Source organism: Motacilla alba, chromosome 1 (assembly GCF_015832195.1).
Source record: "Motacilla alba alba isolate MOTALB_02 chromosome 1, Motacilla_alba_V1.0_pri, whole genome shotgun sequence".
NCBI lineage: Eukaryota > Metazoa > Chordata > Aves > Passeriformes > Motacillidae > Motacilla > Motacilla alba.
This window is the reverse complement of record NC_052016.1, coordinates 20,179,998-20,204,585: the sequence shown is the minus strand read 5'-3', so window position 1 is coordinate 20,204,585 and position 24,588 is coordinate 20,179,998. Positions and strand designations below refer to the sequence as shown.

The window sequence follows — 24,588 nt, the reverse complement described above, 5'->3', positions numbered from 1 at the left end:
TGGAAGAAATGAAAGGGAGAGCATCTAAGCATGAATGAGCTGATCATTTCTGCTAGCTACAGGGACGAGGTGTTGCTTTGCCTTATTACAACCCTTCAAGAGCCCAATGACAGGCAAAATTAGTCATGACCTTTCAAGCTAGGCATGTCCTGGTTGGCCATGGGTTGTGGCTTTCAGAGGAAAGGTCACCATGTTGTGGAAGCCTAAAAAAGAATGAGAAGTCAGGTTCATGTGGAAAGTTGGGGATCCCTCCTTCCCCAGCAGGACAGAATCCCTTTCCTAAAGTTCTAAAGTGTCCAGATGATAAGTTCAAGTGATGGCCTCTTTTTTTGATTTGGTCTTTACCCAAGAACTGCATATTTGTGATGAACTAAAATGGTTTGCCAGGCAGGTCATAGGTGGAAATCAAAAATAGATAGGAAAATATTTTTTAAAAAACAAAGTTTTCTTTCAAAATATAAAATACTTAAATCTTGGTGATAGTTTCTTTATCTAAATGATTTTAAAAATGGTTTAATTTCTTTAATTAAAGGTTTTGATGTAACTCAGACATTCTGGGAACAAAACCAAAAAAAACCAAACAAACAATAAAAAAGAGAACCCTGGTTTGCATCAAAACCATTTTGTCCTTGATTTTTGTATCATTTCATCTATCAAACTAATCAGCCAACAGAAAAAAGGGAAATCTTCCAAGGTGATTTTCCAATATCTGTGTCATGCAATTTTCAAGTCTTGGAAGTTCAGATGATTACTTCTGGATGAACTGCTATAGCATCAAAGGCCTGATCAAAGCCCACTGAAGTCAACACTACTTCTATTGATTTCAGTGGGCCATGAATCTCTCACTGCTTTCCCAGGAGTATTCAAAGGCTGAAACTTTTCTCAAAAGAGAAGCACCTGCCAGAAAAGCCACTAAGAGATACCATACTTACCAAGAAATCCAGGGCCACTGTAATAAGGGTTCCAGAATTCAACTACTATGCAATTGTTAGTGTTATACATATTATTATTTTGCTACTCTTTTCTGCTTTGAGCTTCCAGCCTTCTGCAGCCCCAGTGGTGAGGTTCATATATAACATTTCACAGGCTTGTATTTGCCTGTCATAAGACAGGCTGGAAAGTGTAAATTTTCCTTTTCTTTATAGAAAATGCATAAAATAAAAACACAATCAAGTTTGTTATGCAGACCTCAAAAAGTCTGTTCTTTATGGCTACTTGTTTCAATGAGGCATGGTACCAAGGAGTACTGCAAATATCACTGTACATTCACTCACACAGACAGAAACAGTCTTCACATTTGGAGTGTTTTCTCACCTGAAATAAGTTACTGCAGCTATTGGCAGGAAATACTAAGTAAAAACCATAAGGAAAAATAAAGAGCTAAAAATATGAAGGATTTTTTTTTAATTTCTTAAAACAGTGACATCATATTCCTTTTGAAGGAAATATTGATTCCTTCATTTCCCTCTTGAAGACCAGTTATTCCCGGTCTTCAAGAGGGAAAACAGCTTACAAATCTGCTTATTACTCTTGGTATTTTATGTAAACATCATTTATCTATAAAACATACTTCAGTTTAAAGTTTTTTGGATTGCATTAAGTTGAAAACACTTCATGAACTAAAGGATAAATGATATTTGAGAGTTTCAGAAACACTAGTTCAGAAAAAAAATATAAATTATATGCTGTCATGTATTTATGTATCTATAGCATATTTTGAGAAAAATTAAAAGTCCAAAGAATTTTAAAGCCTGAAGCAAATTGTACTGTATTTCAAAGGCTGAAATGTTTCTTTTTTGCATAATACTACCCCTGCTTGATACCAGAGCTATGAATACCTATTTATTTTATGCATCCTCTTAAGGACATACATGATGTACAAAGGATGTCACACTAGTGTGCAGCTCAAAGCAAGTTTTTGCTTCTCATTTTCAATTTCTGTGCTCCAATGGTCCATCTGTTGTTTGTATGGTATGTGCAGTGAAACAGGATTGAGCAGCTGCTGGCCCTTAGGTTTGTCCTTGGAATAAATTTTTACTTTAGGTTAGAAAGTGAGTCCTTGGGCTCACCCTGTATCTGTTAGGAACACCTCTACTATTTCCCACAGCCCAGGTACTTTACAGGTGGTAATCACAATGAAGAAGGTGAAGTAAAAGTGCTGACTACAGCCGTGACTATCAAGTGGTCTGCAAAGAGACTTTCTTCAGAAACAGGTGGAGTCCCAGAAGCAGCATTCTTTGAGACCTAGAATTATTTCAGCACGCTGTGGAAAAGCCTGAAGGTGAATGTTCAGCTGTAACAGCTGTAAACTACTTGCATTTTAATAGATGAAAAGGCATTTATTTGCATATTTGGGGATAGATGTAATCAGTCTTTCAGTAGGAATAGCTTGCCAATGGAAATATGAATTCTGCATCATAAAACCCCTATGGATGAGTATATTTTACCTTTTATGAAGCATCTGGAAACAGCAAGTCCCAAAAGCCACCAGTATCAACAGCAGCAGTGGTATAGTGGGTATTACAACATAAATTAAATTCGGAATTATACCTACAAGACAAAAGTTCTCATTAATGTCTCCCATGTTGAAATGCTTTTAACCATGTCAGTAAAAATCTGGAGTAAAATAACAGGAATACATTAACTTACACAAAAGAACACATATATTCCTTCTATAGGAAGAGCTCCAAAGAGAACTCAGCAGTATCAAGAATAAAGCAGCACCTGAGTTATGTGCAAAACATATCTTAAGGTCTTCAATTCTGATATTTTTCAATTTTGTAATTCAAAATTCAAGTGTTTTAATGGAGTACATTTCACAGCCTAATTTTTTCACAGCCCATTTGAACTGTAGACTGTCATCTTTGTATGTGGATTCCCTGCCCATGCAGGACCACAGGAGAAATGAGCCTGGCTCTCATCTTCCCTTTCCCCTTAAAAGACACATAAAGCCTCTCCTTGACTAATGAGCAGAGCTAAAGGTGCTCCTCTGCAGGTCTCTGCGCAAAAGGAGTGGGAAACAGTATAAGCTGAGATTCTATAATCTGTCTACAATAGAGGATGGGGTCTGCAACTTCCAGAAGAGTACTGTTTCCCAGTAACTATATGCCCATGTTTTGTACTAGTACACATTTAATGTACGAATTGTGGAGATTTGCTTACATATTGTCTTATTTTGAAAATATTTTCCCTAGCAAGAATAAATGTGAATATTCATGTTGTCTTTGAGTTTTAGATTCTTTGCACAGTTTGTATTAAAAGGAGTTATTGATTACAAACCACAGTTCATCAATATAATAATTCCTCTGGAGTTAAAAATAATGGAAACACCAGTTAGGAAGCTGGCTCAAATCCAGACAACCAGTGGGCAAACAAAGCACCCCCTTTCCATAATCCCATGGTGCAATCCTGTAAAATCCAGGGCTGTTCCTTAGACATGTTCAGTTCCTTGAAATAAAGTCATGCTACAATTCTTCCTGAGCCTTGGGACTCCATTCAGAAGATCAATTGGTGAATGAAGTAGCCAGAGGCATTGCAGAACCTGGGCAGTAGGCATCCACTTCCCAAATATCAAGTGTCACCTCTACTGGGAATCTCAGCAAGGCACTGAACTCCTCTTAGCATGTTGTTTTCCAAAAACACAGGGTACTTGGGGGAACTATGGACACTGTGTTATCTAAGTTTGGTGAGACAAGGAAATAATTTGTTTCCACAGCAACTAAGAGGACTAAGATTCTTGAAATGTTATTCAAATATATGTATTTTCAGGGCACTTCCCTGGGAAACAGACTGTTTCTTCCTATTGACAAAAATGAAAACTGAAATGTTCATTTAATTCCACTGTTAATATTTTTAGCAGAACACTACATTCACATGAACACATTACCTGTTTCAGTAGCAATAATATGATACTGATCTTCTGGTTTGCTTGTGTCATAAGGATTTCCTGCTGGCACTGTTGGAAAAATATCTGAAAAGGAGATCAGACATTTCAGGAAAATAGTAAAAAATATGGCCATTATGTTGTTAAATAAATCAATAGTAATTACATTTTAATTTATATTAGTAAAACAAACATTTTTATTTATTAAATATACATGTAAACAGGATTTTATTACAAAATTGGAATTATATCTGGAAGAAGAATTACAAGCAGTGTTATGCTGAACAACAGCCATGTATTTGTAGCTGTTGCTCTCCGAAGAATTCCTTTTTCCTATGTTCCAGTTCTTAACTGTGCCTGTTAAACTTGAGTAATTTTGGAGGCTCTAGAATGGTATCCTTATAATTATGTATTTACCAGAGCAATGAAATTTAATGTGTCAAAATTTCTTACCGTATTCTGGCTCTGCTCTGTCTCCTAATTCTTTTTCTAAGACATAATCTGTTAAATCAATATTTGAAATTGATTGTTGAAGAATGAAAAACGTGCGCAATAAAACAGATGTTTCCATTTTTTTCATGCAGTATCACAGAAATAGACACATCCCCCCAGACAATAATTGCTTAATTCTTCAGCATTTCATCTTCTTACCAAAGACTCTTTGCAAACTAGTGTCAGATCACCTCTGGTTCATACTTTTTGCTCCTTAGAAAAAGGCTATAGTTTAGTCAAGTTCCAATTCTTGGTGGCCTCTGATTTAATGGCTAAACACTAACTTCTTGTGCTGAATAAAGTGCCTAACATATCCAAAGCTTCATTTGTGCAGACAGTTCTAACACAATATATGAAGTTCTCTCTATCATCAGGTTATACTAACTTAACAGTGCTATGAGACTACAGTTCTGAGTGTCTTCATAAATACAAACTGCTAGGAGAAATCAACACAGCAATAAATCCTACTATATAAAGGCAATTATTTGACCTGCTCTGGTAAAAAATTAGCTACATTTGGCCTTGTATAAAGAAAGACACCAAGATACCCCAAAGAACTGTGCTGCTGTCTCTTGACAGCAGAAGAGGAGATGAGTTTTTAATTTGATGCATAATCAAACCTACAGGAGCTGGACAGGAACTAAATGTGGTCGCAATTACCAACCTATAATTAAGTTTAAGATTGCCGAATGATCAATATGATCCAAAGCCAGACTGAACATTGCAACAGCAAATGCTTTCAAGGAAGGGCTTGGAAAAATAAAAGTGTCTACCAGAAATGTAGTTGCTGCTTGAGCAAGGCTGTCTAATGAGCACTGTCCGGGACTTGCTGATGACACAATTAGATGCAACTTTATCAAAGTCACCTACAACCTGCTTTGGCCTGTGGCTGGTATCGTGCAATCTACATTGAATAAAGACAGGAGAGTTGTGAAAAACAACATACTCAGATAACAAACTGAAATTCAATATGCATGTGGCACTTTAGCACTCCTGGTGAAATGGATGTATTTTGCACTGCTAAGAGCTGACATTGAAGCCTTTACAGTGATTTGAGGGGGGAAAAAAGGTCGTTTGTAAGTCTCACTTGGTTTGAGATAACAAATGTAATTTTCCTACAAACATTGAGTTACTTTCTTCAGGCAGTGAAAGAAATGTCATATATCTATTTATATACATTTTTGCATGTACTCCTTTGCTCCATGTGACAGAAAAATACATTTCTGGAGAATAGTCTGTTTTGCTAAAGAGCACAATTCCAACAGTTTGAAAAATAAATAGCTACAATTCAGTAGTACTGCATTTAGCTACATAACAATGTCAATACTAACAATAATCTACCTATACATTGTTTGCCTTATGTGCCTCATTATAAACTAATAACCCGCTTCTACCTAGAGAAAAAAATATAAATGTATTTTCATTGTTACTGTTATCACCTTGTTTTCTGACCATCCAAAATACCCAGCATTTTCTCAGATGGTAAAAGCAATAGAAAAAGCAATTCTTTATCACATCTCAACAAGAATGGTAAGTAGTTCACTAGTACAGAATAATTATCTAATTTAAATTTGTTTGCTTTTAAAGCTACAAAATAGATCTGAAACCAACCCTTTTTAATAAAGCCTGCAATTTCTGACGTAAAAATGTTGGGTGTTTAACAACATAAAACATTTTTATTTTGTTACCCTATTTCCAAATAATTTGAACAGTTCTAAAAGTGATAAAATTGTCACATTTCATTGAAAGGCCTATGATGATTACTGATCATCACAAAGTAGTGATAACCACTAAAAATTTCAAAAGCAGGAACAGGTTTTGGGGGTGACAGTATGCCAAAACACGTTGGTATATCAACTCTGCCAAAGATTGAATATTTGCTTGCAATATTAATTACCATTAATATCCTCATTAAGTAACCAAAAAGTGAAAAAGTTATGTATCCACCAAAACCAGAGGAACAAAATAGCCTGGATCTCTACAGACAGACAGACCTCTACAAAGAGCATGACTGCTGTTTGATCATCAGCATAGAGAAAGAAGGAAGGAAATTTCAGAATTATATAGATGAAACAGCTGGTAAGAGTAGGATTTCACAGAATTATTTAGGTTGGAAAGGACCTTAAATAATAGCTTTTTTCCAACCCCCTACCATGGGCAGGAACACCTCCCACTACATCAGCTTGCTCAGAGCCCCATCCAACCTGGCCTTAAATATTCCCAGGGATGGAGCATGTACAGATTCACTGAGCAACCTGTGCCAGGGCCTCGTCGCCCTCACAGCAAAGCATTTCTTCCTACTATCTAATCTAAACCTACTTTCTGTCAGTTTGAAGCCATTCCCCCTTATCCTGTCACTCCAGAGCCTTGTAAATAGTTTCTCTCCATTTTTCCTGTGAGCTCCCTTAAGGTACTGGAAGGCACCAAGTTGGTAATCTCAAAGCCTTCTCTTTTCCAGGCTGAACAATCCAAATTCTCTCAGCCTTTCCTCACAGCAGAGCTGCTCCATCCCTCTGATCACCTTGGTGCCTCCTCTGGCCTGGCTCCAGCAGGTCCCTGTCCTTCCTGTGCTGGGACCCCAGAGCTGGATGCAGCCCTGCAGGTGGGGTCTCAGCAGAGGGGGCAGAGGGGCAGAATCCCCTCCCTGCCCTGCTGCCCATGGGGCTTTGGATGAGCACAGCACACGGGGGGCTCTGGGCTCCTAATGGCCAGGGCATGGCCAGCCTCTCACCCACCAGCACCCCCAAGTCCTTCTCCCAGGGCTGCTGTGGATCTGCTCATCCCCAGCCTGGATTGGTACTGAGGGTTGCCCTGACCCAGGTACAGCACTTTGGATTTGGTCTGTTAAACCTCATGAGATTCCCATGGGCCACTTCTTGAGTTTTCATTAATTATTAAATGAAATAAATCCATAATTTCATGTGCATTCTGACTTTTAGCTTAGTTTTGAAAAACAAACACACCAAAAATTATTTGAAAACATTTGCATGATCCTGCTGAAAAACATGTTTTCATTTACTTTTAGTATCACCAAGAAGAGAAAATGTTACAGGCTCAAACTGGAAAATTTACTTTTTAAGTCCTTTCTGGTTTTGCACCATGTTCTAGTTTATAGTTCACTTTTCCTCTATTGACATATACAGAACTTATGTCATGTCTGAAAGCACAGCCAAATTGCCTAAGATCTGTTTTTTCTGTCACCATCTCAACTAGCATGCATCTGCTTTTCATATCTCTCTAAGTCTACATGCATGAATGCAGAAATTTTTCCTGCTGTTCTGGACTTCAGTTTAAAAGCCATAATTTTTTAAAACAACCACCACATGTAAGTTGGTATAAAATGGCAGGGCTGCAATTGCGAGGACAGTGCAATATTTTTTACAAGAGGACCAAGATGTCTTGGTCATCTTACCTAGAAAGTAGAAAATGTACACTTAAAATGCTTTGTGAAGTAAGGGAATTAATTAAATAAAAAAAAAACCAAAACTGTGGGAATGCATGATAGTGAAGCCAACTTTGAAATCATTCTTATTAAACAGGTTTATTTAAATACATTTAAAATGTATTGTAATAGTTGTTATTAACATATAATATCCCTTGTTAATGCCAGCTCAGGCACACACCAAAGGAACCAGTACCACAGGCCAAAAGATACTTGAAGACTCCCTCACAAACCAAAAGGCAATTGTTTTTCTAAAACAATGTCCCACCAGTGAAATATAACTTCAGTTTTACCTACCTGGGGCATATTTGCAGATAAAATTGTGCTTCATGTTGCATCTGTCATCATTCCATTGATAAAGGTATGGCCCTCCCAGACCAGGGTTTGCAGTTGGCTGGTGATACATCACCACACAGGCTTCACTTCCACAGGAAGGCTCATCTGTGTACCAATTTCTAGTGTTTGAAGATAAGGTTCATCAGGATGACAAAGAAAAGAGTTTGCGTCAATGAAGAAATATCAACCCAAACAGTCCTATCCTCTTCAAAGACATCCTGAATTTCCCACAACTCTTCTGTGAAAGGCCCAAGAACATCTCTGAATCTTAAAACAATTCTGATCAAAGCACTTCTGCAGAAATAACACCCTACTGCTCTGCTTTCCTCCCTAACAGACTCTGATCTATCCTCTTGTCTTGAGTTCTGTGAGTTGCTGCTACTCTGGCCTTTGGCTTCATCAGGAAGTTAAAGGCTTTTCAGAAAGGGTAGAAACAGAACAATTTATGCTAAGCATCTCACAATAATTTGGTGGCTAGCTCCCTGATTTGAGGTGGCCAGGAATCTTGCAGAATTTACCTGCCTGCTTTCAGACCACACCCAAAAGACTCTGTGTGAGGCAGAACCTCCAAACATCATACAGAGGCAAACTCAGTGAGTGGTAGCAAAGAAATTTGTAGGCTGAAGCCACACAATGCCATCTTGTCATAGCTTCAAATTCAAAACCCCTACAGGATTGCCAGCTACCCTTCACCTTCACAAGTCCAGGGAGAGATGCCACAAACTGCAGGCCATCAAGCAAGGTTTGGCATTTCAGGCTCCATTCCTTTCCACGGAACCTTCTCAATGAGCAGTTTCACACACTTACCTGAATGGTGACATACTTCCATCAGCCCACTGGTAGAGGTCGGGGCAAGCACTTGACGTGGCTAGTCCATCACCACTTCTCCACAGCCCAATCCAGAAATCACCATCAGAAATCCCAGAGCCTGATTTGGTGAGGTTTTGCAGCATGTTTTCTATTAGCTGCTGCTCAGCTTCACTTTCCAAGCTCAGTAAAGCCCCACCATCGATTTCACAAGCCTGGCGGGCCTCCTGGAAGCCCACGCGTCTAGACAAGTCCTGGAAATAGGCTAGTTTGTAACACGAATGCTTGAAGGCACCATAGCACACCTTCTGGCCTGAAAAACAAAAACATGGGGCTGTTCAGAGCACGGTGATGAATATCAAAGCTGCAAGAAAAGAATACAGCACATCATGCATATGCTGGCGAAGGATGGGAGATCCTTGTCTGAGAGGATTTGTGGTGATAACCTAGCACCACTGAAATCTTTTGCTCTAATTTAAATTTCAAACAGCACATAGTTCATGGGAATCTATGCCATCTTTACATGGCCTGTGAAATTCACCAAAACACTGAAGATTCCTAGTAGGCTCTAAAAAAATATTATTTCCTTTATAATGACTGTACCATCAGGCCTCTCTGTTATAGACAGGATCTGTTTGGAGCATATTTCCTTGACTATTGCATACTCATGGACCAACTTCACTTTTATTGTATAATCAGAGCTATTCAATTTTTTTTTTTAATTTCAAATACACATTTAGTGGCAAGAAGCAGCTGAAATTTTTTTGATCCCCTCAGTTAACCTTGAGAGGCTGTATATGAGAGTAACCCATAGCCACTCTTCACTACAAGGTGCCTAAGCACAATCTGTAAAGGTCTATGGGAGGAGAAAGTCTGATCCTTACAGTTCCTTGTCTGAGAAAGATATATGTCTGTTTCCTAAAAAGGAAAAATAATTATAATTTTCTACTACTAAGACTCTCTAGAGTTTATTCAAGATATACAAGATGAGGACTTAACACACTCTCTTATCAGCCACAACTGAACTCCAGTATATTTATTTAGGGACAGAATAAGACTTCTAAATATAACCATCTCTTAAAAAAAATAAATCAAGTTTTTCCAGTATAGAAATTTATCAGTATAGAAATTTATTGTAGAAGAAAAGTAGGAAAATTTATTTTGTTAAGTAAGAATGACTGAAGGATACCAAAGTAACAAAAAACTACCAGGCATTATCTAGACTGTTTAGAAATCAACAAAAGTCATTATTTTACTGGAAAACTTGACAATCACACAACATGCTGAACTGGAAGGGATCATTGAGGACCATGGAGTTCCAACTTCCAGCCCTGTGAAAAACACCCCAAGACACACCATGTGCCTGAGAGTGTTGTCCAAATGCTTCTTGAGCTCTGTCAGGTTTGGTACTGTGATCACTTCCCTGGGGAGCCTGTTCCAGTGCCCAGCCACCCAATGGGTGAAGAACTTTTTCCTGATATCCAGTCTAAATCTCCCATGACACAGCTTCAGGCCATTCCTTTGGGTCCTGTCACTGATCACCAGAGGGAAGAGATCAGTGTCTGCCCCTCCCCCTCATGAGGATGTTGAAGACCAAAATGAGGTCTCCCCTCAGTCTCCTCCAGGCGGAACAGACCAAGTGACCTGAGTGGGTCCTCATACAGCTTCCCCTCAAGGCCCTTCACCACCTTCATAGCTCTCCTTTGGGCACTCTTTAAGGACTTTATATGCTTCTTATATTAAGGCACCCAAACTGCTCGCAGCACTTGAGGTAAAGCCACACCGGCACAAAGTACAGTAGTTTATTGTTCTGTATCAGATTTGCATTTGAAAATCTTGTATTTAGTCTCACTTTTAAGCAAACCCAGATACGTCACTCATATAAATTACATTTGAACAAGATTTATCCTGTTTCACCTTAAAAATATGTATATAATTTGTCACTGGGAAACAGCAACATCCTCATATTGCTGCAGCTATATTTATGTTTTCCCCAGCAATGTTTTCCCCAGCAATGTTTTCCTGTGCACAAAGAGTAAATATCAAAGTAAACAAAAAACCTTAAAAGCTACATAAAGTTCATTCTTTTTGCATTAGCATCGCTTCATTTTTGTATTTAATAAGTAGGACAATTCCAATAGCAGACAGCACAAGGGCTGAGTCGAAGATATCTCTGTATTTACACAAAGCATAGTTTCAAGTATTTGCAGAGAATAAGCAGATTGTATCAAAGATGCATTGATATGGGAATGGAAAAACAGGATCAGCCCTTGACTTTTAGCTAAATCTGAAAGTAACTCATTTTTGGGACCATTTCTATTGTAGAAAGCTAAATTATAGGGGCAGGAGGGATATACTATGCTTAACTTTCTAGCGTTTCCTATAAATCTTGTAATCTTTCTATTAAAAAAAAATCAACAAACTCTGAAACCTTCACTTTATAATACCCTATTAAAGTTCATCTGGAGAAGAACTATCTGGAAGAAAAGCCTCTTTTTAATCTCATTTTTACCTTGGCAGACAGACTTCTGAAAAATTTGTTGTTTATCAGTTATTAATCTACCAAAATAACACAGGAACAAGAACAGTCTAAAAAAAGGACAAGCTGGTGCCACAGATATGGAAAAAACCAGGCTCCGAGATCAGGCAGAGAGTGCCAATTTTGACTTTCTCTGATAATGTCCTGACAACACAATGTATCAGCCCCAATTTCTTTCCCGATATTTCCCTTTACTCACATAGGTCAGAAGCCTTGCTCCCAATAAATGTAGCAAGGGCCATATTCCTGCTGGGCAGTGGTGTTGAAGAAGCAAGGGACACTCCCTTTAACAGAGATGCATATGAAATAATGAGCTTCCCCCTAGTATTCTTCGACAAAAAGAATTGCTATTATCAAAGTAACAAAGTTATAAGTCTAAATGTTGCGAAGTGGGAAGTACAACAATGAAAGCTTATTGTTGAAATGAAATCCCAGCTCATTCCCTTCCTCTACAATGCTAAAATTCCAATTTTGCTAACATGATCAATTTTCCCCAGGAGCTGCATCTCACTGACAGGACAGGGAAGGAGGAGTTGATCAACAGTTTGACCCTCACTGCTGGGTGAGTGACAAAGGCTTATTGCCAGAGTACACATGTGTATATAGTAGCACAAACAGCCAAAGCCTAGCACTGAATTACGCACGACACTAATCACTTTCAAGGAAAAGTGACCACAACTTTCCCTGTAGTTGAAGACTGGATTCAAAGCATTAATTCAAGATGTACATGCAAATTTAGGAAGAGCACTTTGTCCATTCTCTTGTTATTTTTGTTTTCCCAGACAATCTTTGAAATAAATTCTTCCTTGATTCCTTTCATTCTGTGCACATACTTCTCCTTGACATCAAGTAGTAAGTTATGAGCAAATTCATGTGTCAAAATATCCTGGTCACAGTTTCAGTCACGCAGGAATTTTCAACCAACTGTGATGAACAGGCTGATCACTATGGATCATAATTCCTGTGCTGTTTCTCCCTCTCATGGGAAAATAGCTAACTTTAAAGCACACAATCCAGTCCCCATCCTTGCATGTTTCTCAGGTGGCTGAAGTGCTCCCCTCACACTGTTCTCATGCACAGCCTCTGCTATTCTGTGACTCTCCCAAAATCTGAGTCAAACCTTCTAGCAGAAGAAATGGATTCTTGCTGGCTGCCCAACTGAGTTTTCTCAGGATGCTCATCTGCCAGTCAGCTGCTGCATGGAGACACAAGCAGAATCACAGAATCTTTTAGGCTGGCAAAGACCTTGAAGACCATCAAGTCATGGCAAGTGCTGTTTCTGACCTGCTCCAAGGCTTGTATCCATAAGCTGTGCTGTGTTCTTGTCCAACACAGGGGCTTATCAATGCTCAGCTTCTTCACCCACATCAAGGAAACCAGGTGGGACTGTGTGGAGCAGCAAGGAGGATGACAAGTATTTGTGATGCACAAATGCAAAGAGCTACTGCAGCCCTTAATATGTGCCCAGCTTGTTACCATTGTGCACTCAAAGCAGGGAGCCCTCTCAGAGCCATCAATGAGAATACAAATATGAAGGTTCAACTTCTACCCAAGGGTTTGCAAGTTAAAACCTTGAAGCTTTGTGGAAGACATTTTCTTTCTTTCCTTAAACTGATCAGAATAATTTTTAAAGACACCATTTTTATTGCAGATGTTTAGGCAGGGGTAGGTAACTCTAAAATCAAGTTTTAGAAAGAACTGAAAAAAATTAAAATTTGAATTAAATCCAACTCCTAAATTACTGCTCTTTCATTTTTTGCTCTCTCTACCTGTGGCAAAAGAAATAATTTCCTCCTGACAGGCTGATCATTTCTGCAAGAATATACCTCCAGAAACCAACAGAGAAAACAGCAAGAAACAAAGAAATAATTGGCATTGAGCCCCACAGACCCAAAGAGTGTGAATGAAGTGTGTGAGGCTGAGCAGTAAGCTTTTTGGAAGAAGCTGTGAAATTCTCTTGTTCTAGTTAATTTAATCCCTGTGTTTAGGCAGTGACCTACTCTGAATCTTTTCTTTCTTCTTTTGAAGCGGACTTTGAACCAGTTCCACTACAGCAGATAAATGTGTTAATGGAAATCTGCAGTTGTGCCTTAATAGCTGGCAAATCCGTTGACATTTTAGTGCTCTTCTCGGAACACACTGAAATGTCAGGTTTTAAAGCTTCATTTTTTCTCTCACCACTAATTTCTGAACTACAAAGCAGAAATAATTTACCTCTGGAAAATGACAGAATGGACCACATTGTACATGAGACAAGATAAGTATGGAAATATCAACGATGTGCTACTTTACCTTATGCTAACATGTTTCAGCAGACTCCACAGCTAGTTTTAAAGCAACATTTTGTTATTTCAGCTGTATAAATTGAGTTCCGATTTTTCTGTCACAATTAAATAGAAACTAGATTTGTAAGCAAGATTATTGGAATGAATCATGCTAAGATACTACGCAATGTGAATAATCTTTTTTTGGTCTCATCATCCCATTAGCTGATGAAAGCAAGCGAACAGGATTTGCTCCAGAAAGCATTAGCTACCATTTCCATCCATGTGGGTCAGTTTTCATCTTTGGGTGTTTCACAGAGGCTCCAAAGTAAAATGTTTAGATATCAGCCTCAGAAAAAAAAAAAAAATTTAAACTAAAATCCTCATTAAAATATTTCTGCAGATAATTGTACAGGGGGGAAAAAAAGTCTCCTTCAAGAAAAAAAAAAGCAAATTGCAAGCTGTTATTTCCATCAGTTATATCTCCATTATGTTTTAATAACTATGCTTCATTAAGCAAATAACAGGTTCCTTGATTACTATCCTGACAGAAGTTACAGCAAAGTGTCATTTGGAAACAAAATTGCTGATAAAATACCCAGGTCAAAGACTTCTCTCCCTACGAGCATAAGGCTCATTACCAAACTAAATCCCCACAGGCCCATGAGGGGCACAAAGGTCATTTTGAGTGACACACCTTGCTTAGCTGTAGTCTTTGAAGACATCAGGTAGAAGATAAGCTTCCCTGCTGATAAATCCCATTCCTCTTCCTCTTGAACCTTACAAACTAACCTGCAATCCAGGGTTTGATACCATTAGCATCCACCTAGATTAGGTCAGCCACTGCATGTGCACAGCATATGTGAAGGGAGACAAAAATGAATGCACAAAGCCTGATGTACTAAACTCCATTATGTTTTTGTAGTTTGACTTTTTTTCTCCCCAAGGCAATGGAAAATTTTCAGCAGAAAAATCAGAGTAGCACTTGGCAAAAAGCAGTGTGAAATATTTAACATTAACCAGAGCAGCATGAGCCTGATGGAGACCTCTGAAAACAGAGTGACAAATAAAACCACAAGGACTTAAGTGAAAGAGATAATGAAATAGCAGAACAGAAATCTATGGTAATTAACCAAAATATTCTCTGCCTGTGTTATGAAGACTGGTCTTGGTCTTGAGTTGCATGAGCGCAGTGACCTCTGGGATGACTAACCAGCATGCAGGACACTGGGCACTATTTGTTTTCACCTGTCCCCATGTCACAGGGCACTCCACACCAAGACCCAGTGATGCACTCCAGAATGTGGCCAGGAAGAGACTAAGTGGTAATAAATTTTCCTAATCACATTTTGTTTCAAAGCTGATGCATCTTGTCAGATGGTCTTTGTATCATCCACTCAGATTTTGCCTGGGTTCAGCTGCTGGTCACATTTTGCTATATTACGTTACTGCTGTTGATGTTTTACTGTATCATATTTGCATCCATCCACCAAATATAATTTTTTTATGATTCATATTACTTTAAATTAAAAAAAACTGTGATAACATTTCATAATTACATTCTGTCTGCATTTATGATAAAAGCAAGTTGCCATCTTCTCTCCCAAAGTTTGTAACACTCAAAAGTGTGTTACACATTGTTCTCCAGCTGAGTCAGTGTTCAAACCACTGATGTTTCTCAGCTCACAGTCCTGAGCAGTTTAAGGAATTCCACATGCTCATAAATAAATTTGACATTCAAATAAAACCTGCTGTACAGATCACATGCCAGCCTTTATCTGTAGTGATATCTTCATAGCAATCTCTTCCATACCTTAGCAGATACTTTTTCCTCCAATCCTCGTAATAACCAAGCCTTCTGAGAGGAAAGAAAGTTGTTACTGATTTATTCTGGATTAAGGATTATGCCTAAAATGTCATCATAGAGTTTTTTCTTAAATGATTTCCCAGGGTGAAAAATTTTCAAAGGTTCCAGTTCACTTTTAATGGCTTACATGAAAAACCCTGAGGGCCACATTTGTCTATCCAGCAGCTGTGCTTCAGGCAGACATGCACAGCAGGCAGTTTGAATGCATCATATCAGAGCATGCAGGCCATGTCTAAGGTGGCTAAATGGAGGCTGCCCCAAACCTCTCGTGTAAAACTCATCTATCAGCCATTCTTAAAATACTTCTTGTAATGGATATCCTTCTTGCTAAATTCTTGGGCAAGTAAAAGTTATGGATGCCTTTATAGACAGCAAGTCCAAAATGATAAATAGGATTTTTTTCTATTCTCTCTCAAACGCAGGAGAGATAATGTAACTTTAGCCATTAACCATCCCATACTTTGTGAATTAGCAAAGATGATGCAAGAGGTCCTCAGACAAACAGGTGTCTTTAGGATTAATGAAACTTTTGCAAAGAGAAAAAAAACAGGGATGATGAAGTTTTAAGTAAAATCAAATTACTGTATTATACCATTTATACATAGATTTAGTACAGTTATACAGAATATGAAGCCACACGAGATGCATTTGCCCTGTCCAGTCCCTGTCTTTTCTTTTGCCATGGAAAATGATTTTTAGTACATTTATTGCTGAAAATGGGGCTTCACCTGTGTATTAGCCTTTAGTAGTTAATTTGTTGTGTTTCTAAGCACTTTTGGGGACAGGGAGCGGGCTTATTTCTGAATGACAGCTGTCCTCAATAGACCCATAACAGCTACACCTTTAAAAAAATCAAGCAATCAAAAAGGAGACAGCACAAAGGAGCACCTGGCAGTTCCCATTTATATATTAAATGTCACTCATTCCTAACACCTGGATTTTGCCATCAGCTGAATACAAGTGCAATTAAAATTGGATCCAAGAGCTTCCCTGCACAATGCAGCAAGATTGCTGGTCATAAAAATGGGTAGTTAAGAGAACACTTATGATCCCTTATGACAAATACTGATCTAGGCAGGTTACTTTTGGGGAGGTTTGTCAAGACTTCTGTGTGCTCTTTTTTTTTTTTTTTTTTTTTTTACATCTTGGGAGGATGCAGGAGGATTCCTTGTCCTGCAAAATCTTCTTCATCATGTTGAATAAATTGGTGCAAGAATTTGTCTTTTCCACAGCAGATTAAAAGTTTGTCTGGATTTTCAAAATGCCTGATGTGGTGTTTCAGGCTTGTTCTTGATGTACTGGAACTGGAATACCAGCCAGCATGAAAGCTGCCATCTTCACACAGCAATTCAATCATTCACTTATTTCCCAAAGAAAACAGCACACATTTATTTCTCATACTTAGCTTCTCAGCCGTGGTGCACAAAGGAGAGAACTCATGCCATTGACAACAGAGCTGTAAAGTAGCTTGATGTCTAAACCTCATTAGAAGCTAATCAACACTTCACCTTCCATAATTACTGTTGCAGGAAAACATAGGATTATGTGAATCAGTACAGGGTGTCTTCAACTGGAAAATTAATATCCATTTTTATGAAAAAGTTTTAGTCACTGATTGAAGTCATAACTCAGAGTCAAAAAAAATCTCCAAAGTATTTCCCAAAAACTACTTCTTTTTTCCCCCAGGTCAAATCATTAAAGCCCTGACAGCTTTCCTTTCTTCTAAGTGAAACATACCTTCATTTTGGCATCAGCTCTGGTTTCAGCTATCTAACACATCATAAATTTCAAGCATGAGATCCATTTAGCTTTTCCTGTAATAACTATTTTCCTTTCTTCTGATCATGTGAACTTTACAGTTGTATATCACAGGGCTTGTCAGCCACTTTTGACCATGGCAGTCAGCCACTTCCTTCTCTAAGGGGCCAGCTCACAGCTGCACTGTCCTGGGAATTCACAAAAAGTGGCAACATAGCTGCTAAAACAACCCCCTAAATCTGCCAATTGCCTTCCTTTTTTTAAGGAAAAACTTGGACAGAATCAGGCCAAGGATAACACTCAAGTGTCAATGGCATCTATTTGAACCTACTGAACTACATATCTACAAGCCTGCTCTGGGATGTGGATTATTTTGCTCAGAACTTAAAAACCTCAGAACAAAAAAAAAAAAAAAAAAACAAAAAAAAAAACCCAACCAAATAAAACACCCTTTAACAGCAGAAGCTGTTGGCAGTGGGTTTGCTTCATTTTGTTTTTTTTTTTAATTCTTATAAACACAGTGACACAATAAATTTTTATATATATCATAACCTGAAGACACAGCAAGTACTCTACAATTTCAGCCATTTATTGAAAAAAGCATAAACACTGACAAGACTGGCCCAGAGAAACTGTGGATGTCCCATCCCTGGAAGTGTTCAAGGTCAGGTTGGATGGAGTCCTGAGCAACCTGGTCTGATAGAAGGTGTCTCTGCCCTTGGCAGAGGGTTGGAAGGAGATGATCTTTATGGTCCCTTCCAACCCAAACAATTCTGTGATCCAAATTAAGTCCATTCATCAACAGTTTTCTGTGTAGCCGTGAAGCCCAGAACAGAATTTACAGAAGCTTTAAAGACAGACATACTATGGCAGCCAAGAAGTTGTTGTTAACTTGCTGTGGAATACACATAATAGACAAAAATTGTAGTCTGAATGCTTTAAGCACGTGTGCCAGCCAAGGGGAGCAGGAATAGTTTTATTCTCCCATCCCAAACCAGCAGACATTTTCACAAATACCCACTTTTATACTCATCAGTCAGTTCCCTCAACAGGTTTTCTCTCAGACATAAATGTATGCACTTTTGACAGTTTCTGCTGATGGCTTATTTCTTATTTTTGCCTCTAGAAGGAAATAGTTCATAACTCTTTGGTCATAGAATCACAGAGTATTATTCAGTTGGAAGAGACCCCCAAGGATCATAAAGTCCAACTCCTGGCCCTGAACAGGACCATCCCCAAGAATCCCACCATTTGCCCAAGAGTGTTGGCCAATTCTTCTTGAGCTGTCAGGCTTGGTGCTGTGACCACCTCCCTGGGGAGCTGTTCCTGTGCCCAACCACCCTCTGGGTGAAGAACCTTTTCATGATAGTCAATACAAATCTCCCCAGTCAGCAGATCCCCCCCTATGTCAGTTAAATGAAGAAAAAATGAGAAGAGAGAAAACATACTCCTTCTCAATTATTTTTCAGAGGAAACATCATCCATTCTCAGTAATTTTCAGTGAAATTTGAATATCTTTTTGCCAGGTAGGTGTAGTTTCATGTATTTGTTACCAAAGTATTTGCAATAGATTGTAGGTAATACATATGGGTGCAATTGTATTAATGTCCTTGGTTTAAGAGCTTCCTAGGATGTAACACCCCTTATGCATTTCAGTACAGGAGTGTAGAGGGCTTTCTTTTTGAGGCAGTTCCACAATTAAAAGAGAAAGCAACAAGCAAAGCCTTGCTCATTCATCTGCTCCTATGAAAGTGGGAAAAGCCAATCCACATGAAATCTTAAAACTGGTGACAGTTTACTTAAGGCAAAAATTAAGGGGAAGTTTGAGGGGAGGAGAAAGCAGTTAGAATATTTTAAAGGATAATTTACACTAAGAGAAAATTCAGAGGCAAAGCATCACTGGTTAATTCACATTACACGTAGTCCTTGAGATACATGAGTATGGGACTCATCTCACCAACCTTAAGTTCTTCCCAATAACCTGTCCATACCTAAACTGACTCAGTGACCTTACTGTGTAGACAACTGAACAAAACAAACACAGAGAGCAGTATCCATTAGCACAGATCTGCAGTATATTCAAAATCCAAATTTAAATGAAATTATTCCCACTCTTAAAATACTCTTAAAGGAACTTCCTTCCTTCACTTCTTATAAAGTGAGCCTAGAGTCATTAGCTGGATACTGCAACTACATTCAGATTTACTTAGAGACATACCAACTTTCTAGTTAGGACTCATTATTTCTTAACATTGGTCAGAACTGAAGGTCCCACTGTTTGTCAGTGGTGGCAGTAGGGACTGCTTCAGCAAGCGACTCAACTTCCAACTAGTGAGAGGTAAGAGTGTGGGACTAGAGTGTAGCAATTACTATCAAAGGATTGTTTCATTTTACCTCTTGTACATTAGCATCTACTGTCTTTTCTGATCCATCAGAGATTTGCAAAGAGAAAGCCATTATGGGAATTATGAAAAATAATGCTATATAGAACCCTTTCTGAACCAAAGCATGTTCCCTTGCAAACATCTTATAATCAAGAAGTTTGATCTGCCTAGGATCAGACCTGACCTACAGAGAGTTAAAATCAAGGTACAGAACATGAGTTCAACCAGGCAAGAGACCAGCTTTCTCTCTCGGGGAGCAACAAAAGCCCTGTGAAAGCAAGCACATTGTCCATACCATTCCACAAGGTTTCTACCATAGCTCCCTCCATGGCAGGTGCTTCCTCTTGGGCTCTTTAGCCAATTGGAACACTGGGACTTGACAATCGTAGGTTTGAGCTTTGCAATGCCTTTCTATTTTTGAACAAAATGCTGTGAGCAAAAAAGCTGTATTCCTGGGAAAGCAGCATGCTGGACTGAGACACAGCACTAGGATTTTCCATGTCTCTTTCCTTATCCCTGAACAGAACTGCAGCCTGGCCAACCTGCACAACTCTAACTCATGAGAAAGGTAAGCTATACATTGTTGACAAAGAGGGAGAGGGGTCACCTCTAATACAGAAATCTGACTCTAAAAACTGATTTAAGTACTTGGATGTTTCTACCCTGTTTTCTCATCAAAACTGGGTTCTCACTCCACAGGTTATTGTGGAATTCCTTGGTTTGCGGCAAGGTGTGTTTAGCAGAAACATGTATTATAACCAAAATCATCACCTCATTTCACTCTAAGAGCCCAGCTCATTGATTTGCCCCCAAGAAGACAGTGCTCAATACAGCTGGATAAGGAGGAGAAATAATAAAGGAGTCCATGGGAATTCAATGGCCATCTTCTTCTGCACTTCCCCAAGTCTCAGCTCTAGTGATTACTGAGACCTTCAACTGAGCAAAAGGATCTTGTACTATCTGGACATGCCTATCCAAGCTTTTGTAGTATGAAACTAAATGCTGCGTATTTCCAACAAAATGTGTTCAACACACACCTGTTGCACATACAGATGAGATGTCAGGTTTTTTATCAGGTTGTATCTTTTCAAAGTCTGAGCTGCATATGTATCTTGAAATATACAGTTCACACACACACACAAAAAAATCAACCCACAACTTTACAGTAGAAGGTTTCATCTAAAGAAAATGCACTTTGCACTTTGACAGACAAAACTCAGGTATAATAAGCAGGCCAAGCAAATGAAATGAAATTAAATCATGCATCTTTTGAGAAAGGGTTTGTTTTCTCTAGTCAATCCAATATCCATGAAGACACTGCTTTAATTCTCTTACTTTGCAGTATTTATGCAGAACTCAAATCTGATCACAAGCCATGTGAATGAACATATTCACTTCCTTAAAGACATCTGAAGCAACAAAGTCTATAGTTTAAAGGCAACTCTGGTAGTTTCCTGACTCACCAAATGTTTTTCCTCATTTAGTGTTTTATTTATCCAAGTACTTTTGCACCAAAATAGATATATACTGCTTTAAAATACTGCATCACTGTTTAATCTGCTGTTGATGCACAGCAATAGCAAAGAGCAAAACTTTAAAAGCCATAGAAATACAACTAGACAAACAGCAGTCATTAAGGTATAATATCTATGATTAATACATAGGCTGTTAAATGATTAGTAATAAGATTAGCTTGCATCCCTCCTGCCCAATAGATACTTAAAGTAATTGCATCTTTGCAAACTGCATTATCATCACTTCATGTTCTTTATGATGTCATGGGACAGCAAGGCAGACTCAGCACTTTCTCCTAAGACTGCTTTGGGTTTTTTCCTATAGGAATCAATTCTCTGGCAACACTAGATAGTTGGATATGGAGGCTGTGAGCACTGCTCACAAAACATCTGTCTAGATATATTAAATATTAAAAAGCATTTTGCATCACTCCCAAATTAAAGATGGCAAAGAAATAACACCAAAATGCAAATTGTTTGATGCCAGCAATAGTTTTTATTATATCCTAGGAAAACTAACATACTTGGAAAAAGCAATAGAAACCCTTTACTTAAAAAATGGCATTTCAAAAAGGCAGGCCTTTTCTTCTCTGTCCTCTTGACACTGTGAATAAAATGGTAGCAAATTTGCTGTTATTGCTAGGTCTGCTGCAAACTTACTGCAGCCAATGGGACTCTTCACAAGGTCCAACCAGCACTCAAGCAGTCTCACAAACAGCTTAGGTGAGTGATAGGAACTATATATTTATTTGGAATGAGAGCAGTGGAATTTCCCACTGTGCCAGATTATTATTCATGACTGAAACATAAATAATTTTTTTTTTTAGGAATAGGGCTGCTTAAGATATAGATTTATGATTTCAAACATAAGATTGCTTAAGTTCAAACTGCTGGTTCTTATGCAAGAGAGAGGTAAGCTAGGTGGGAGTCAGGTGACAGCACACACTGCCCAATTATTCAATGGTATTATTTTTTGCCTAAAACAATGTCAGCTACTGCTAGTACTACACCTCTCCACGTGTATGTGCCAGAATACGGGTGTGGTCTTTGAGAGAAAGAAAGGGGGAAAAAGTTCTTCCAGTACATAAGAATATCTGCAATAAGCATAAAAAAATAAATGTGGCTGTTGTTGTCTAGGAACCTTTATCTAATGAATACAACTTCAACCAATAAACTAATAGTACCTAAATGGTTCTGTCTGTAAGTGGCTTCAAACCCTCTCCGGTATTCTACCAGACAAGTATTGTCAGCATAACACAGTGACATGAGACTCATCATATGGTTTGAAATGCTTCAGGGAAATATGGGGCAGAGTCTGTGTCCTCTCAAAATCCCCAAAGCCTAATGTGCATGTAGGAACAGTCTGATAAGGCACTATACACATATCACACATGGCTTTAAAAGGTGGACCTCAGTTTCCTATGTCTCAGTTAAACACAGAAGCTGCAGCCAGAAGATGAAGGGACTGGTTTTCCTCAGCCACATGGATTCCTGCACTGAGACTGCTAATGCCAAATGCATCTCATAGATAATCAATCTTCACTATTCCTTAAAAAAACCCCAGTGTTACACAGCAGTCATACAAATTGTAATACTTAGAGCTTTAGTGTATCATATATGCCAGTATAATTCACAGTGTAACAGAGGTAAATTAAATATTTCAGGTTACTGTTGAGACAAACAAGCTTTTTCAAAGTGTTGGAAGTACTGCTACTTAGCTATTATTTCCTGAAGATGCTGTTTTACCAAAACCCCAAGAGCCCATCTCAGTTGTAGCATTAGAACATGCTTCAAATACAGCATAATCAAAATGGTCCAGTGACTGCCCTCCCTCAGCAACTAAGAAAGTTATCTAAATTCAGCAATCAAATGCTTGCAACAAAAAAATAACCTACAAAAAAGTTTTGTTCATATGCTACTGTTACAGCCTCTCAAACAATAGTATACAAAAAAATTGCATTGTTCTGGAGACAGTTTGTAAGAGTCACGTTCTTACCCACATATACACACACAACTTGCTAACAAGTAGAGTGGAGCATGTAAATCTTTGTTTCCAGGCAAATGCATGGATCTATAGGCACTTGCAACATATCCCCAAGAGCCTGTCAGCTTTAGTCTGGAGGGTCTGAACCAAAGTAAGCTTAAAAGGAGTCTTTTCATTAAATTTAGCAGTTTCTGGGCATATGCACCTGTATACTGCAAACACACAGTGGGAGTCTACAGCTCTTAAATTAAACCTAAGCTCCAATGTTAGATACAGGTTTCTTAAGAATTGTCTTCCTTTTGGTTTTGAGACTTGTGGACGCACCCACACACAACAAAACTATTTTATGCCGCACGCTCTTAAAAGTTTGCCCTCTCCTCCCAACAATATCGCAGACAAAGAAATATCCCTGTCCAGCTGCCGACAAAACTCAGCGCGCAGACGTTCTTCGGGAAGACGCTCGATCTTCTTAAACAATTCGAACGCGGCCGGCAATGAACCAGCTCTACGAAGACGGGGCAGGACATGACTTGGAGCTGCCTCAGGAGCCCGCAGCCCCGCGGCTGGCGCAGCCCCGCATCACCCCGCGTTCCCCGCAGCATCCCCGCTCCGCGGCAGGATGCTCCCGTGAGGCGCTCCCGGCGCTCGCCGCCGATGCGAGGGTGCTTCAGCGAGCGGGGTCGGTCCCGGGTCCGCCCCGCGCCGCTCCCGCAGCGCTGCGCTCCCGCACCGGCCCCGCACCGCGCACTCACCGCTGAGGACGCGCCCGGCGAGCGCCCCGGGCCCGCACAGCACCGCGGCCGCCAGCACGGCCGCCAGCCCCAGCCCTCCTCCGGCCCCCATGGCGCTGCCCCGCTGCCGGCTGGCTCCGAGAAGCGCTCAGGGCAGGGCGATGCCGGCCGGTGAGCGAGGAATACACCCCCAGCTCGGCCACTGCCGTCCGCCACCTCCCGCCGCCCGCCGCCCTGCCTTTATCTGCTTCCCCCGGGGAGGGACCGCCCCCGCACCGCCCCCAGCCCCAGCGCCAGCGCCTGCCCCAGCCCCTGCCCCAACCCCTGTAGCAGCCCCAAATCCAGCTCCTTCCCCTGTCCCTGATCCAGCCCCAGCCCCTGATCCAGCCCCTTCTCCGAAGTACCGGCACGGGTGCCCGGTGTGCGGTCGTTTCCCGCTCCTGGTTGGAGGCTGCGGGGCGGCGGGTCCCTCCCAGCCTCGCTGCCGGGTCATTTAGGGTTAGTCGCTGTCTCAGTGGTTTGGGGGTGTGATCCAAACCCAGGTCTAGATTTCATATCTGTTAAGGGCTTTGTAGACCTTCCTGGTC

General features: G+C 39.7%; 1 protein-coding gene across 6 annotated transcripts in view; it reads right to left on the bottom strand.

Moving 5' to 3' along the window:
- CHODL (chondrolectin) overlaps positions 1–24,202 on the bottom strand; it is a 49,997-nt gene extending 25,795 nt beyond the window's left edge. For 3 of the 6 annotated variants that reach the window (XM_038154685.1, XM_038154713.1, XM_038154704.1), the window contains exons 1-6: positions 24,023–24,202; positions 8,961–9,273; positions 8,115–8,272; positions 4,337–4,384; positions 3,887–3,970; positions 2,448–2,550 (exon numbers count right to left, since the gene is read on the bottom strand). In XM_038154685.1, the coding sequence (XP_038010613.1) occupies positions 2,448–2,550; positions 3,887–3,970; positions 4,337–4,384; positions 8,115–8,272; positions 8,961–9,273; positions 24,023–24,113 (797 nt within the window). In that variant the 5' untranslated portion in view covers positions 24,114–24,202. The remainder of the gene's footprint in view (positions 1–2,447; positions 2,551–3,886; positions 3,971–4,336; positions 4,385–8,114; positions 8,273–8,960; positions 9,274–24,022) is intronic. The other 3 variants (XM_038154695.1, XM_038154730.1, XM_038154723.1) reach the window with 1 other exon arrangement.
- Between the last annotated feature and the right edge of the window lie 386 nt (positions 24,203–24,588).